A 16,875-nucleotide genomic window follows, 5' to 3' on the forward strand; every position below is an offset into this window, starting at 1 on the left:
CAACCAGGAACATTTTTCAAACGTTGTGCAATCCAGAGCAGCGCCATAAAACAGTACCAAAGTCAAATAGGAGATCCAAAAGGGTAATCCAAGCAGAGAAAGCAAAGATCCATCAAACAGGCAAACAGTCCAAAACACAGGGCAGAGTAAGGGCAATAGCAGAGGCAAAATCCAGGGAAATACAAAGTACAGGTTGGCATCAAGGAATCATGGAAAACATAGGAAACGGAGCAGCAGAGCCTAAACTGCTTACCACAGAGCAGTTTAGGAGCGCCAGAGCCACAGGACATTGTGGTTTATGTTGGAAGAGCGAGGAGCAGCAGTCCCATCATAGACCGATGTGATGGCTGTTCATGGGACTTGCAGTCTGCACCTTTCGTAGTCGGGTTCTCTGCTGCCCGAGTCTCCAGGAAAGCCACCATCCCTGCAGGAGGATGCGCTGCAGACAAGGTTAAGTGGGACCCCTGACAGCTGTGGGGAGTCATAAATGCAAGGCAGACCAATAGATGACGTTTTCTCACAAGTAGCCATTTTATTAAATAAGGGTGAGAAAAATGCCTCACTTTCCCTAACCAAACGAAGATTTCCCTACCTGTTCAACTAAGACTAAAGGAAAACACTCTAAAAAGGTTTCTGTTCCTCGCACTTAAACACACGACAAAATCATACAGGTATCAGATGGCCAATTAAACTCAAAAATATAATAGTTTGATGCAAACAAACTTTGTAAACATGTATCCTTGTAACATGGGTCCAAGGCCCCTTCTTCCCCAAGATTAATGCAGGATTTTCCAAATCAAAGTGCCAATCAATAAAGGGTTTTCATCATCCAAATTCCACTCCAAATGCAACACAAAGTTCTCTTGACTCCACAAGTCTTTCAATTGGCACTTGGATATGTTAAACAAGATGTATCACTCTTCAAATATGATTGTAAAAAGTTCTTTCCTCAATAAATCAAAATGACTGTCTTCACACGTCTAGTCAGCTGTCAACATTATGGGAACTGAAGTCCGTAAAGTTCTGGTTCCTTTTTCCACCACATGTTTTAATTTCACTATAGGCCATTAAGACCATGGGATCATTAGGGAAGTTAGCGAGAAGGTTCTCCCAATTCTCCTGACCCAAATCCCCTCCCATGTGATCCTCTCGCAGAACACCACCCCCAGGGTCGGGATCAGGAATCTTCTGCTCACTAGAGATCACCCCTACTTTTTCTTTTAAACTTTAGTTTTTATTGCCATTTTTTAAGTCAAAAGACAGAAAAAGGGGTATCACAGTACCCCCGATCCCCCCCTTCCCTCCCCCCTCCTTATCCAAACCAAACAAAACAACAGTAAAGAGACCAAACTTTCACATCTTTTTCTAGTTCTTTAGAGCGCTGCGACGTGTGACCAACTCCTTTGCTGGCTTGAGGCCGACGCCGTCCTGGGCCGCGGGGACCCCCCGTTGGGAGCAGTCTTTCTCGGTGGCGACCCCGCCCCAACTGTCCGGGGGTACGATATCAGAACTAATGTACGTCCCATCCCCATGTCTGCTGGACCCCATACCAGTCAGCGAGGAATGAGGATGAATCCTTGTTTACCAGGGCGGTCAATTTGTCCATCAAAAACATATTCTTAAGTTTTTTCGTCCAATCTTCTTTGGAAGGGGTTTCCGGGCTCTTCCACCTCTGGGCTAGGGCCACTCTGCCCGCTCTCAACATAGTTTCCCACATCCTTGGGTACCGGTGTATTTCCTCATCCTCCGGGGGGAGGCCCAGCAGCATGGTCAACGGGCTGAGGGGCAGAGGGACCTCTGCTACCTCCGCTATCCAGTCTCTCACCGATTCCCAGTAGGTCTGCACCTTCGGACATAGCCACCACATGTGACCTCTAGACCCTATCTGGCCACAGCCCCTCGGGCATTCTGGTGATACCCCTGCGAACATTTGAGAGTTTTGCCGGGTCCCTGTGCCACCCCTGCAGGATCTTAAAGTTATGTTCCATATCCGCGGTGAAAAGATTGCCATGAAACGATATCTTAAAAATACGAGCCCAGGCATCCTCTGATATCTCCTTCCCCGCCAGATCATTCCAAAACCCCCGGAAGCCCCTCCTAGCCTGAAGGTCATGGGTGTTTAGGATTGTGTATATACTGGAGACCCCTCCCTTTCTGGAGGTTGCTGATTCAAGGAGTTTCTCGAAGGGAGTTCGTTGTCTCCGCAAATTTGTGCCCCATGCAGGATCGTTGAGGATACCCTTAAGCCGGAGGTATTCAAAAATGGAGAGGGTCCCACCTCCCAGCCCCTCCCGGAGATCCTCGTAACTCAAGAATTCACCCTCCCTGAACAGCTAGCCCGCCCATTTCAGTCCCGCATCGGACCAACGCTGGGATTGTCCGAACCCTCTACTGCCCAGTTTCAGGGGGGGGCCCCCACAGGGAGGTCATGGGGGATGGCCAGGAGGAAAGATGGGCTGTTCGGGGGCACTCCCTCCAGATGTCCCAGAGAACGCCCAGGGTCGGGTGAGATAGTACTTGTTTCGGTATGGATTTGCGAGGGGCCCACAGGAGATCGCGGACTTTAAGGGGGTGGACATCCATGCCATCCAAGTATGACCAATATGTTCGCAAGCCTTCCTTCATATGTTCTAGGAGGACCCGCAGTTGTGCTGCGTGATAGTACAATTGGAAGTCTGGGAATCCGAATCCCCCCTCCTCTCTTGGAAGTGTTAGGGTGGCCCTACCAATCCGTGGAGTTTTCCCCTGCCAAATGAAATCTCGGACCCCCTTGTGCAAATCTATGAAGGTTTGAGCGGGTACCTGGGTAGGGAGGGCTGTAAAGAGGTGCAAAAGCCGGGGCAGAATGTTCATTTTAACTGCCGTCATCCGACCATACCACGAGAGGATCATTCCTCCCCATCTCCTCAAGTCAGAGGCTATTTCGGACAGCATGGGTTCGTAATTGGAAGCCCCCAGTTTTGATAAGTCCCTGGTGAGGAGGACACACAGGTATTTTATGGTGTTCTTGCCCACAGCTATCCCATGAAACCTGGTCAGGGGATCTAGTACTGGGTCCACAAGGCGCATCGGGAGTAGGACAGACTTAGCGGTGTTGATTTTCAGGCCTGAGAAGCGCCCGAATGAGCTGACCAGGGACAGGAGGGGGGGAAGCGAAGAGCCCGGGTCCACCAGGTATGCCAGAATGTCATCGGCAAACAGGGAGAGTTTGAATTCCACTTCTCCCCTTCTTATGCCCCTGAAGTCTGGGTGGGACCTGACCGCTATGGCCAAGGCCTCCATTGTGAGGACATATATTAGGGGGTACAGGGGGCAGCCCTGTCTAGTCCCTCGGGTGAGGGTGAAAGATTCTGACAGCACTCCATTCACCTGGACTCTTGCGGTGGGGGGCTCTGTAGAGGGCAGCAACCCAGCTCTGGCTGTGTGACCCAAAGCCCATTCATTGGAGGAGGAGGATCATGTATCTCCACTCTACTCTGTCGAAAGCTTTTTCCGAGTCCAGGGACAGTATGCATGCTTTGAGATTTGAGTTTTGGGCGAAATGTACCAAGTCTATAGTTTTGCGGATATTATCCGATCCCTGTCTGCCCCTAATGAACCCCACCTCGTCCCCATGGACTAACTTCTGCATTATCCCCTCCATTCGTCTACCCACCACCTTGGCCAAGAGTTTAACATCGATGTTGAGCAATGATATGGGTCGGTAGGATGAGCATTCCCTCGGGTCTTTACCTTTCTTGGGGAGGACCACTATGATGGCACCCATCATGGAATCGGGGAGGGTGCCCCCTTCCAAGACCTCGTTGAAGACCCTCGCCAGATAGGGAGACAGGGAGGAACGGAACCTCTTATAAAAATAGACCGAGAAGCCATCTTCCCCCGGGGAGGTCCCCACCTTCATCCCGCTGATCGCCTTCTCCACCTCCTCCTCGGTCACCATCCTGCTTCTCTGGACCTCCCTCAATTTCCAGGCCAGGATCCTGTCCGCTCTGTCCCCCTTCTCGTAATATTTCTGTTTAACCATTTGGAGGCTCCTCTCCGTTTTGTGGAGGAGAAGATCCTTCAATTGGAGCCTATAGTCCTCCAGGGCGGCCACGCGGTCTCGCTCCAGGGTCCGTGCCGGGGAGCCCCCCGGTTGGAGATGAGCTATTTTTTCCCTCAAAATCCTCTCCTGGGTTTCCCTTTCCCTCTTCTGTCGGGAACCTATTTTTATGAGCATTCCTCTTAGGGTCGCCTTAAAGGCGTCCCAGAGGGTGTGCGTCCACACCTCCCCGTTGACATTGAGCTCGAAGAACTCTGTAACGGCATCCAAGACAGTCTGGGCATGTACCTCGTCCTTCAGGATGGCGTTGTTGCATCTCCAACGTCCCCTCCGTTCTCTACACCAGTCCCCTGCCAGGGTGACCCTAACCAAGTCGTGGTCTGACCAGGGGACGGGGTCTATCTTGTAACCCGCTATGTAAGGTCGGAGTACCACGTCCACAAGGATATAGTCTATCCTTGAGAAGGCCTTGTGGGCAGAGGAATAGAACGAGAAAGAGGGAGTCCCTGCCCGGGGGGTAGGTAGTGTATCCGCCAGGTTCAGGTCCTCATTTACCCTCTGAAAGCAACGTGCCGAGGCGTCTCCAGCGGGTCTGGGGTTTGGTGGACCCACCCGTTGTCTATCTCTGGATGGGTCTAGGACCATATTGAAGTCGCCTCCCACCACCAATGGGCCCTGGACAAATGTTTTCAGCCTTTCCCCCACTCCCTCCCAGAATTGGGCCTGGCTCTCGTTTGGGGCATATACTACCGCCAATGTTATGGGCGATCCCTGTAGGGAACCTCGTACGAAGAGGAAGCGGCCTTCTGGGTCCCTCAGGACGGAGTCTTTTTCGAAACCCAACCCTCTGGCGATCAGAATTGCAACCCCTCTTTTCTTTCCTTTATGGGATGCATGGAAAACCTCCTCGATTCCGCCTCCCCGCAACCTGGGCTCCCTCCCCCTCGCCCAGTGTGTTTCCTGCACAAAAAGTAGATCTAGCTTCACCCTCCTAAACTCCCTGCTGATTAGGGATCTTTTCGTGGGAGTGTTCAAGCCCCGTACGTTTAGGGTCCCCACCCCCAGGGCCGGTCGGTCATCAGCCATAATCGCTGTCACCTTTCCCCTTGGTCACCGATGTCGCATGGTCGCTCCCACCCTGCTTACTGTGCTTTTTTGTTTTGGCCTCTTTGAAACGTTTTCCCAACTTACCCCTCAACACTTTTCCCGCTCTAAAACCCCCAACTTGTAAACAGACCCCCGCCCCCCTCCCCGGCGTCCAGCCATGTAGTTCTTCCATTCCTGGATTATTGGCTGGACCACCAGCCGGATCCCCCCGGGCCAGGCTTCACTTACAAATCTCGTTAACGTGAGACCCCCCTACCCCCATCTCGACTCTCCCCCGAACCTCTTCGTTTGGGCACTCTCCCAGATACTACCCTTGGTTCCCACAGTTGTGTTCCCCCCGTAAGCCCCCATATACTTGCAGTTCGAGGGGGTGCAGCAAACAGAGCGACCCCAGGGTCCTCCTGTTTTTCGATCTCAGTGATCTGCATGGGGGTCGCAGGTGTCACCCCTCTGAATCGGCACCGTCGTCCTCCATCAGTGTTGGTGGTGTGTTCAGTTTCTTGAACTTCCTCGCGCCGGTTTTTCTCCTTCTGGAGTTGGGCTGCCCGGGGGTGCCCCTGCTGAGCGCCTCCGGACCCACAGGTCCCCTCCGGGGGGTGGGTGCTTCCACATAGTCTTGAATAGCACCCTTGATGTCTTCTTCCGTTACCAGCGTTGTGCGTTGGCCTAGGTATTCGAAGGACAGGGAGAAGGGATATCCTCATCTGTATCGGATGCCCTTCTCTTTCAGTTGTTGTGTCAGGGGGCGGCACATCCTTCGTTTAGCTAAAGTATAAGCTGAGAGGTCTTGAAAAATGGCGATTTGTGCGCCGTTATAAGTTATCGCCCCCGCCTTCCTCGCCGCCTCTTGAACTTTAGCTTTCTCTGTGTAATAGTGGAAACGAGCTAGAACCGATCTGGGGCTCCCCGATCTTCCCCCGGCCCTGTGCACCCTGTCAAACAGGAGTTCCGTCGTCATTTCCTCGGCAAACAGGAGAGTGATGATGTCTCTCACCACTCGGGTCAGCTCCCTCTCTGTCTCACCCTCCGTCTCCGCGATCCCAAAGAACCTTAGATTGTTCCGCCTTTCCCTATTTTCATAGTCGTCCATAATCCTGGTTCTCTCTTCGTCCCTCTTTTCCAGAGCCACAAGTCGTGTATCGAATTGGATTTCCTGAGATGTAGAGGATGATTGATAATTTTCCACTTGCAGGACTCTGTCCTCGATTTTGTCTACCCTTTGGTCCAGTTTCTCGAACTTCTGGGCAATGTCGGATCTCATTTCTCTAATCTCGATGCCGTCCCAGTCGCGCACCGGCACTCGCGGTTCTCCGGTTCCACTTGGCGCTGGAGGGCCGTCTCTTCGAGCGGGGGGGGGTCGACAGCTCCCACCGCTCGTTACACTTGTTGGGGGAGTCTCAGGGGGGGCTCAATCCCCTGGATGGGCCCAGCTTCGGCGGGAGCTCCGCAATCAGGCTGCCATTGCCTGTGCGCCCCCTGGTGGCCTCCCATCACCCCTACTTTACCTTTAAGGTAGAAGTGATTCAATTATGAAACATGAACAAATGTGTGCAGTAAAACAAGTGATAGGGAAGACATTCAAAAGCAGATGAAGCTCAAGGAAACTAAAGAGACTGTAAAAACAATGGAACTAGTTTACCCTGACTTACAAAATATGGCCTCTAGCACTTAAGAAGTCCTACCCTGCTAAACCGAGTAATCGCAGTGCCCTTAAATTTCACAAGTCCAAGGAAGATACATTTTGCAGTGGGCTAGAAGTCTTTAAAGTGAAGATACAAGTACTGGCAAAGAAATATGTGAGTAAAATGATCCAGTGATGCAGAAACAAAAAGGTAAGTCCAAAAGATTAGCTATCCTCTTCCACTTCCACCACTCTAGGCGAAGCCCAGGGGTATCATTGGCCAGAACTCCACTGATCACAATAAGGCAAGGGAGAAGTAGGGTGAGGACTGACTTAGTGCCCATACAACCCCATGGTAGTGGGGGCTGGAAACATCTGGAAACATCTGTGCAGGCTGACCTCCTTTACTCCGATTCCACTCTTTCAGTATGCCCACTTACTTTGATCATTGGTTACATTGTAGGGGGGGTAGGGGCTACTGGTGCAGTGGTAACTTTCAGGTTCAGGATTGGGTCTGGCTAGGCACCAGTTCCAAACTCTGACAAAATGGTTCCAGACCCTCTGCAGCTGGATGCCCCAGGGACCCCAAGATGCAGACCACCATAGATCCCACGGCAAAAGCAGACCTCCAGGAAGCTGGCAGTAGTGAATGTGTCAGGGGCCTCACATGGCAAACGCAAAGAAACTGCTCCACAAGAGCCTCCCCCTTTGAGATGGAGAGCAGCAGGAAGACTGTTCTTAGGCCACAATCTGGTGACCTTTGCGGTTCCAAGAGAAAACTACGAACGGGGACTGATGCACCAATGATTCCCTGGCTGGAGTTGGTCAGTACATGATATGGTTCTGGGTCACTTTAGAAGGCTCCAAGGGGCAGGACCTTCTTGCAGACGTCTAGACTGGTTGGTTACGCCAGCCCAAGGTTTGTAGCACAGACGAGGGTCTTCGGGAGATCGATCCAGAGAGACAAGGCTTCACAGGGACTTGGCTGGAGGCAATGTCAGATGTTTACAATGGTCATCCTTGGCTCTTCAATGAGCTGCACTTCTTCATAGCGGCCTTGGCTCCATACAACGATCTAAAGAATGGCTGCAGAACTTGTTTTATCCTAAATTTGAGCCAGCGTTGCCTGCAGCCCACAAATGGTAAGAGTCACCACTATTCAAAGTGGCACAGACTGTCCAGTAATACATATGTTCACTAATATATTGTGTGGACATTCACTTTTTAAAGTAAGTGTTATACAGTGCCTTTAACCACCCTGTCCCCTCTATTAAGAGTGTATCCTAGACTGCAGCACCAGGACTGGACTTAGGAACAGATTTAATTTCCTCCCACCAGCCCCCTGGATTCAATCTGATCTCACCTTGTTGTGATGTCTGGCGTGCTCTCCGTGCTGCCTTCTGTGCAGGGGCGCGTAGTTTTCTGCGGGTTAGAGCGAACGAGTTAACTTCACTGGTGCTAACCCGAGGTAAGTCTGGTTATAGCAATCTTAAAATGTCCTTGCTTTCCTTTCTTGCTATTAATGTATTTTCTTTATTTATTCCCCCTTAGGTGCACAGAGGTTCGGTGGATGCGCTGCTTGGATCAGGCTCCTGCCAGGATGATGGACGCAGGAGCGTATGATGGATGGTAGGTTAAGCGCAGCGCGGTAATGTCTTTTCTTGCTAACCTGTATTCTTTATTCCTTTTCAGGTTGCGATGGTCTTTCTGGGCGTGTGAAGATTTCTGGAGCGAAACGGGCCAAGAAATGCCCAGCCAGGTGTGGGTCTCGTGATTACTGCCGTAAATGCCGTGAGTAAGCCATTTTAACATTGTCCTTCTTTCTCTCTTCCTCCAGGTGCTTCGTTCCGGTGCGTGCATGGTGTCTAGATGATGCTGCCGACTGGATGGAAGACCGTGAGCAGCAGGAAGACAGATAATCGATGGATGAAAAGTTGCAGGTAAGCAGAGACTGCTAATGATGCTCTTGTCTCCTCTGCAGGTCCGCTGTTCAAGGATCGCCGGGTGGACACGATGAGCGTCACGTTGCTGGCTGCAGAATAACGCAAAGCACGTTCTGTAACTTGGGTGTGGTTTCTATAGCCTGCCCTAGTAAAGTAGTCCATGTAAACTAGTCCGGGCTGCCACACCCAAAACACTGCACCGCACAGTCTGGTTCTAAGAACTAGACTGTGTGGGTGCCTCCATGTTGACTGCAGGCACCCAACGAAAAAGTAGTCCCTTCAAGACAATGTCCCAACCTGAACATGAGCCTGGCGCCAAAAGCACCAGGACTGACTACAGGAGAGTCCATGATGATAATGCAAGGCCCCTTGGCCCCCAAGTGAACCCTGAGTCCTAACCCTACCTGGCATGTGACCATGCCAGTGGGGTTTTGGGTCATGGGTCGTGACAGTCTCGTTGTTGGTGGCACTTTCTGTGTTGAGGACTAGGCAAAAGCTTCACAACAACTACCAGCTCCCAAAGAGAAGCTTTCTCCAGCACTACATCTCAATCAGTATCCCCAAAAGAGGTGGTGTAATTAACATCATGTAACATGTGCTGCTAACTGTAATGTGTAATTAAGTCCTTGTGTTCTCTTAGTAGCCTCTTTGTAAACTATGAGAAGTTAGCAAAGATCACCAATTTGCAAGAAAACCAAGGGTGGCTAGTCCATAATGGACAATGGGGTGCTGGGGGGACACACATTATGGAGGAGCTAGAAGCAAACGAACACACTTTAAACACTGAGCTCATACTGAGCAGAGAAGGGCTCCTGGGCTGGCTTCTCCGTCACCACATACCCCATCATGCAAGCCCAATGACCCATGCAAGGCTGGGGCGTTTTTTCCCCCAGCCTTACATGGACCATTGTTCATGTAGGCTGGAGTACTGCATGCTGATGTGTGCATTTTGGTGCACCTGCACCTCCCTTTGCATGGGTGGAGCCTAAGTGCCATAGAAAGCAGTGTGGAAGAAAAGTCTCGAGCTGGAGACCAGGCATCATACAGGTAAGGATGGAAAAAAGCTTGCTTTGTGCAAGTGTGAGTAATTATTGATATGGTTGTATGAAGTGTGTGTAAGTACACATATGAATGAGAGGAGTGCAGTGTAGATGTTGTATAATATGAGAAAAGTCTCGAGCTGGAGACCAGGCATCATACAGGTAAGGATGGAAAAAAGCTTGCTTTGTACAAGTGTGAGTAATTATTGATATGCGCAAGAGGTTGTATGAAGTGTGTGTAAGTACACATATGAATTAGAGGAGTACAGTGTAGATGTTGTATAATATGAGTGTGTGAATGTGAGTGCATGTAAATGATGGTGCATTTGAAAAAGCAGTATGTATGTTAGCATGTGAACGTATGTGTCTGTGCGTGCAGGGCAGTGGCGCGAGCCTGATTTTGAGAGGGAGGATACTCTTGTGCAGCCAGTATGGACATTTACTTCATGGCAAAGCATCTTTGCTAATATTTCTGGTAAAAACGAACAGGCTGGGGAAACTGGAGGGTAGCCATTTGTACATGCATTATAGGCAAAATGTAAAGTGTTATTGCTTTGTGGGGGCTACATTAGTGAAGCCAGTGCGGATGTGCTTTCTAACAGGGGCATAGCATATTTCACTGGAATTGTGAGAAAGTCAATAAGAGTATTTATTTAGGTAGCAATACTGCCCGAATTATATTGACAGCGCCAGCTGTAAGGAAGACATGGTTTCAACAGTAAAACAGACACATGTGACCACAGTTCAAGGGTGTTTACTGAACTTCAAAAAGGATTTGAAAAACACCTATCTAATCCTAAATCTAAAGATGGGAGCAAGCTACGACCATCCAATAATAATAAAGCAATCCTAGTGGTGTCTTGTCAAAATAAAAGGGCCTATAATAAAAAAACATATTGCCAATCCTTACCTCTAAATACAAATAGTGTGGGAAACCGTGTTAGCAAAAAGAATGAAGTGTTCAAAATTATATGTCTGGATGTTCAGGCCGTTGACCGTCCTTCCCCACGTTTTTAGCACTGGACAAGGCAGTTCACTCGAGAGTGGCACAGTCTCTGGATCTTCTTTAGCACAAGGATAAAGTTCAATCACTAGCATCAAGGCCTTCTGTGCCCAAGTCTCTTTGCCCATCAAAGTCTGTTCATGCAGAGGGCCTGATGCGATAAAAACAAACAATACGTTCTTTTCCTCTTTAAGATTTTCACATGTACAGTTCTTTTCCTCTTTCAGATTTTCACAAGTACTCAATTCAGGTGATTCACTATTCACCCCGGATCACCCTCAATCAGGCACAGATCCTCTTGCACAATGTTTGTAGGATATTCTCTCTCAGGTGACCTTGTGTTGCAACCTTGGCTTCAACACAGGTCGGTCTGGTATCAGTCTCCCCAACTCACAGGCTGTGCTGACTTCACTGGTGCTGCTTTGTTGTAGGAGCCAATGACAGTAGCACAGCAGCAAACGCTCCTTCCACCTTGACCATCGACGTGGGAGAGCTCTGGGTACCTTGGACACACAATGAATGTTTCATCAGCTTTGATTCCGGGTCTTATGTTTTTTATTCTTGAAGGCTCATGAAATTAACGGTCTTTCTCTGAAAAGGTCAAGGATATTTCCCTCCTTGTAACCCTCTTTGTTCTTGTCGTCTTTCTCCTTGTATTAAACTGCCATCTTGGAACTGCTGCTTACTCGTGTGTTTCGCCTTGCTTAGAGTGTGCTTTCGTGCTCTGCCTTTTATCCGTGTGGGGAAGTGTGACGGAAGTCAGGTCTGTGTAATGATTAGTAATTGCCTGACCATGGAATTGGGACAGGTCAGGTATAGGGCTTGGGTGTTAGTCCATTTTCTCTCACAGTGAGCTCTCCGTGCGTGAAAAAGTGTTTTCGTGCTGGAAAAGGTGGGGGATGGGGGGGTGGTTGAGTTCCTAAACATCCTATCAGGTAGGATGGGGTAAAGGAGTTACAGGGAAGGGGATACTACGTCTTGCGGTCCGGTTTCCCACATCCACTCCCCAAAGACCCCTAACCCAGGTGATCCTCCTGCACTGATCCACCCCCAGGAACTGGATCCAAAAGCGATGGCCGTGTCCTGGCCACCCGGATGACAGATGCCTGGGGACTAGCGGGTGAGACACCTTCAGGTTTTTCACATAGCGTGTAAGTGTTGACTTACAATATTGTTATTGGCATTTTAAGCAACATGAGCATGTTCTATTATACGAGAATAATGGCATATATCGATGCAGGCTGCAAGGCTATGTTTGGGCACAGCCAACATGTAAAGTTTTCCTTACACTAGCAGAATACGGGCATGTGTTGTGGGCAAAAGCATCATGAAAATATGTTGGAAAATGCTCTTGTGCAGTTTTAGCGACCCGACATCTTTTGTATGTTTTCATGTATTACCCTGCAAAACAGATTATACACTATCGTTTTATCCAGTTTTTTTTAAAAGTGTACTTGTAAAAGGCACCATTTTACCCCATTCGCTGAAATTTTTTCTCTGGGAGGGACGGAGGGAGAACACCCCTGCAATGTAATGAGCAAAAAACATGCATAGGTGCATACATCCGCTGAGCTAACCATACTGCATATTAGGCCTATAGTCTGCTGCATTACGAAATAGGACTGATCCCTTATTGGAAGAGTGTAATGAATGCTATTGTACGATTATGTTTTTTCATTATAGCTTAGTAGCGCTTAAATACCTTGCACAGTTAACTATTTTCATCACAGAGAACATGAGCTCTCATGAAGTTGCTCACAGACGGTTAATCTCAATACTTGTATTTTAGAATTCACTAAAATCTACTTTCAGAAGAAGCTTCACTGTTCATTGTAAACAGACACTGAATTGCACAGGAATAACAGTTGAAGGCACGCTGACCAAGGCAGGTGCTAATGAGCTGCATTCCAGAAGAAACACTTTGCATCACTCCGACAGGCCTACCTAATAAAAGTATATACACACATTAATGGTGAGGGACTCGTCCGCAGGCTTTGCTGTTGTGAAGCACGTGGAATTAACAGCTGCTCCAGTTGCAGAGGTTCCTAGCCAGTCAGATCCCACACCTCTGTGCTGGTTTCAGTGAGGGGCATTGCCAGTCCCAGGGAAGGGGTGCCAGGCGCGAGGCTGGCGTGGGTCCTATATGGGACGGTGTTCCAGAATACCTAGGGATGTACGACTTTGTGCTCCAAGTATTTTTGATTCATAACTTGCATTCTTTCCATTTTACTAAATGTGCTGTTCATTTATATTACAGGCTCATTATCACAATAAATGCAAGTATACCATATGTCGATTGGGTTTCTTCTAGAATGAGTGCATCGTGCGTCGCATAAAGTTCAAACCAGAGAGGGGAAGGGGGTTTATTTGGGCTGGTCCCATAAGTGAGCTCACACCCTTCATATTACAACCCCTCTTCCCCCGAGTCACTGTTGATTGTTTCAGGCATCTGCCGCTATGCTGTCGCTTGAGTACATTCAAGGGAAATGTTTTCAAACTTCAAAAATGTATCAGCCGCCACTGAAAAAAAAAGTGCGGAGGTGGAGAATACCAGTGTTATCTGCAGCATTAAAAAGCTGCTAAGTGTACAGAAACATAGCATCAACATTAATATACAGATCCAAGTGCATCATATATACATGAAATATGTGATCAAGCAACCTAATATTGTATAAAACGAATTAAAACTTACTTGCATCCAAACGTTTCTGGTACGAAGTGGTGTTTGTGTGGGGTTTGAGAGTCCCAGCGCTGGCAGACGATCCCAGTTGTGGTATGGTTTGCTTTCCCCCGGTAGCCTTCACCTTTCTCTTTAAAGCACACATCTGTGAATTCCACATTTTGTAGCTGCTGCTTTATTTCTACATACAATCCGTAAGAAATAAAAAAGGGGGGGGGACTTAGTAAATATAAATGTATATGGAAATGACTTGACAGCATGGTTTGTTTAGAACACTATGCCAGTACCTGCACTGCAAGCAGAACATATTACATTGCCTATCAAGTCGGTCTTTCTGTGCCCATCTACCCTGGGTAGGCCTCTTCAGACATACCTCTACAAATATGTTCTGTAACATTAAAACAATGAGTCTCTAACTTTTTAGGAAGATTTCAACTATTGGAGTCCTGACTTCCTAACATTCTGGTTCCCCTAAACATGAAAGCATTCTGTGTGTGGCACAGGGAGATGGCAGCTGTGCATGAGTTTTGGCCACAACATGGTTTTAGCCATTTCTACCACACATGTAGCCACTGGAGTAATAATGCATTTTTAAGCCCTTCACCTCTGGGCATTTTGATTTGGGCCATCCTATGGCCACAATGGCTGTTTGCTGACATAGGCTCATCCTGAGCTAAGGCACACTCTTTCAGGTTAATGTGGACTGCTTTTACGCCCTCTAGACTAGCCAATCTACAGTCAGTCTCCACAAAAACAGGTAGTCGGACCCGCACTATCACCAGGAGAAGGTTGGAGGGGACACATATCAAAAGAAGAAGTTTGGGACTCTAGAGAGGTTTGGTGGCGAGAAAATAAATAAATAAATAAATAAATAAATAAATAAATAAATGAGGACTGTGGAGACTGGTTCTGATTTATATTAGGAAGTGGAACATAGGGAAGAGGTTGCTGACAAAAAATGCTCAATGCTTGATTAGTACGCATTCGGCAGCAAAAGAAATCCTGGGTTGAAGGGATGTCCCCCGCTTCCGTTACATGGTTAGTGGGGACAAGCAAAATAGGAAAAAAGGACACTGCAGTGCTACTTCCGACCCACGTTAGTGGAAGAGAAGTGATGCTGCAGGGATAGAGGGGAGTCATTGCCACACACAGAAGTGTGCTGCCAAAAGATAAGTAGGGAGGAGAAGCAGGTGTGGGGCTGCAGGCAAAAGTGATCTGTTATTAATGTGCTTCACCGTATTCGTAGTCAGCACTTTTTTTTTTTAGACATTTTCTGCGGCGCAGTGATCACATAGATCCCTCCTGGTTAGCCAAAGGCATGTTATCAAGGTAGGAAGAGTAACAAGTGGGGATAGGGAGCTTTCCATAAATGCATGGAGGGGAACGGGCATGGAGAAATTAAAGACTTCAATCCAGGTCCTCCTAGAAGAGATTACCCTCCTCTGTTGCTTGACCAACCGCCAGAAAACCATCTTTCCGTTGCGACTATCACACCAGAGCCAGAGCTGGATGGCCTGCTAGTGGGGAAGTTCCACCTATACTTATCCTTCCTGGAAGCAACACAGCAGAGCATGAATATATACCAGATCTAGACATGGCTGAGAATACTAAAAGGGTGTGGGCAACTCATAAACCCAGAACTAAGAGCTTTGGTTTGCATTTTTCAACATTTCCATTTGGGGCACCATTTTTGGGCAGAGTATGGGGACCTCTGGAAAGCCTGCAACGCGTGAGGGGCAGTGATCTCTGCACAAGAGCGAGGGAAAGAGAATTGACAGACTGGCACCTAAAATGTAGTAGCCATCCCTTATTGTTTGTTTATTTTTCCTATCCTGTACAAGACCCCTAAATAAAGTATCTCTAATTTGAGTTCCTGGTGGCTTCTTTGTCCATTTTCAGTACATGACAGATGGGACACTGATTGTACTCCTCTTACAGCATAGCAGACTAACCTAATAGCTGAGAACTAGTTATATTTAACTCCTAAATAAGGGAGAGAAAGGGATTAAAACATTGTAGGAAATTGGCACACAGAGAAATCAAAACAGACAATAGAAATAGATTTCCAGTACTGGGCCCGAATAGGCCCCAGTTCACCTTCAGAAACCAGAAGAAACAATATAAATCACTAGCAGTTACTTTAAGAATCTCTTTCTATAGTACAGAGTGAACTGCATTGATTTTATTATATTAAAAACTATAATAGGTCACTTGTACTTTCTAGAATTACAGTCTTTGTTCTTAAAACTACAGAACTCTTTGTAGGGGAATAGGGACAATATTTCAGTTAAGGTAAGAACCTTAGCATTTCAGTTTGAAGGAGTTCAACCTTATTCCAAAAGCTCTCCCATAGAAACAATGTGGCAAAATCCCAGCGATGTGCTATGGTTACAGGAAAACATCCCACAAGTGCAGCGGAAGACGCATCCAGCCAGAGGAGACACCAGAGCGGAAACCTAAGAAGAGTTCCAGCCCAGGGTTCGAAAACCATCAGGCCAGGTAGGATGGTTGAAGAGGGAGCACACAACGCCGCTGGCCTGGGTTGCTGTCCATATGCATTCAAGTTGCAGTACGTGTTGTGTTGACAAAGGGAAAGATTGTTGTTCAGACAACATTATTGGTAGAAGCCGAAACTTCAAAACCCCACTATCCCTGGATCTACGCAACCCCAGCAGATGAAAACTACAGGGACAGGACTCCAGGGAAGAATCAGGTCCAGGCTGGTGCACAGTTGAGTTTGATTGTCGGGTTTAGGTCTAGTTAACCGTAGGTGGGAACTCCAAGTAGCTGTGACTTGAACCCATGACCCAGATGATTGAAGTAGCAACAAATATGAAATCTGGGTGGATGACCGATGAGGCAGAATACTCGGAATCCATGAAGATGGCAACAGTAACACTGAAGAGGCTGGCCAAGGTCCAGATCAGAGGAGTATGAAGGGGCAGCCAGCATGACATGGTCCTACAATACAACAGGGGCAATGGCAGGAGGTGACCCAGGATATCCAAAAAATGGGTTGTGGTGGTGCAGCAGAAGCCATCCGATTTCCAAGCCAGAAAAACTTCACCACCTTAAAGGATTTGCCAGGAACGAAGCCCTAATACATAGAAAATTGCCCTATACAAGAACAGTCAGTCGAGCCAGCAAGGACAAGCGGAGGCAGTGAAAGAAGAACCCACAATGAGGTACAATCCGCAGAAAAGGAGGAAGGAGAAGGACAAAGGAACCAGAGACTATCTAGTATGGCAGCAGCCCATCTTCATGAGATTAGCTGGGCTCGCTAGGATCACCTGTAACTGAGTGCTTGGGAGGGGGCTGGCCTAAGCCTTTTTAAGACGCCTTGTTAGATGTCATCTTGGACATGGAGGCAGCTCTCAGGCTTCTCCAACATGTGTGCTGCTCATTGGGCCCACTTCAGGCGCTTGGTGCTATCTTCCCA

General features: G+C 48.1%; 1 protein-coding gene across 2 annotated transcripts in view; it reads right to left on the reverse strand.

The window, feature by feature from the left end:
- MST1 (macrophage stimulating 1) overlaps positions 1–16,875 on the reverse strand; it is a 1,288,434-nt gene that overhangs the window by 710,810 nt on the left and 560,749 nt on the right. For both annotated transcript variants that reach the window (XM_069644177.1, XM_069644176.1), the window contains exon 9: positions 13,449–13,617. In XM_069644177.1, coding sequence (XP_069500278.1) covers positions 13,449–13,617 — 169 coding nt within the window. The remainder of the gene's footprint in view (positions 1–13,448; positions 13,618–16,875) is intronic.

Source organism: Ambystoma mexicanum, chromosome 2p, assembly GCF_040938575.1.
Source record: "Ambystoma mexicanum isolate Mex_15411 chromosome 2p, UKY_AmexF1_1, whole genome shotgun sequence".
Lineage (NCBI taxonomy): Eukaryota > Metazoa > Chordata > Amphibia > Caudata > Ambystomatidae > Ambystoma > Ambystoma mexicanum.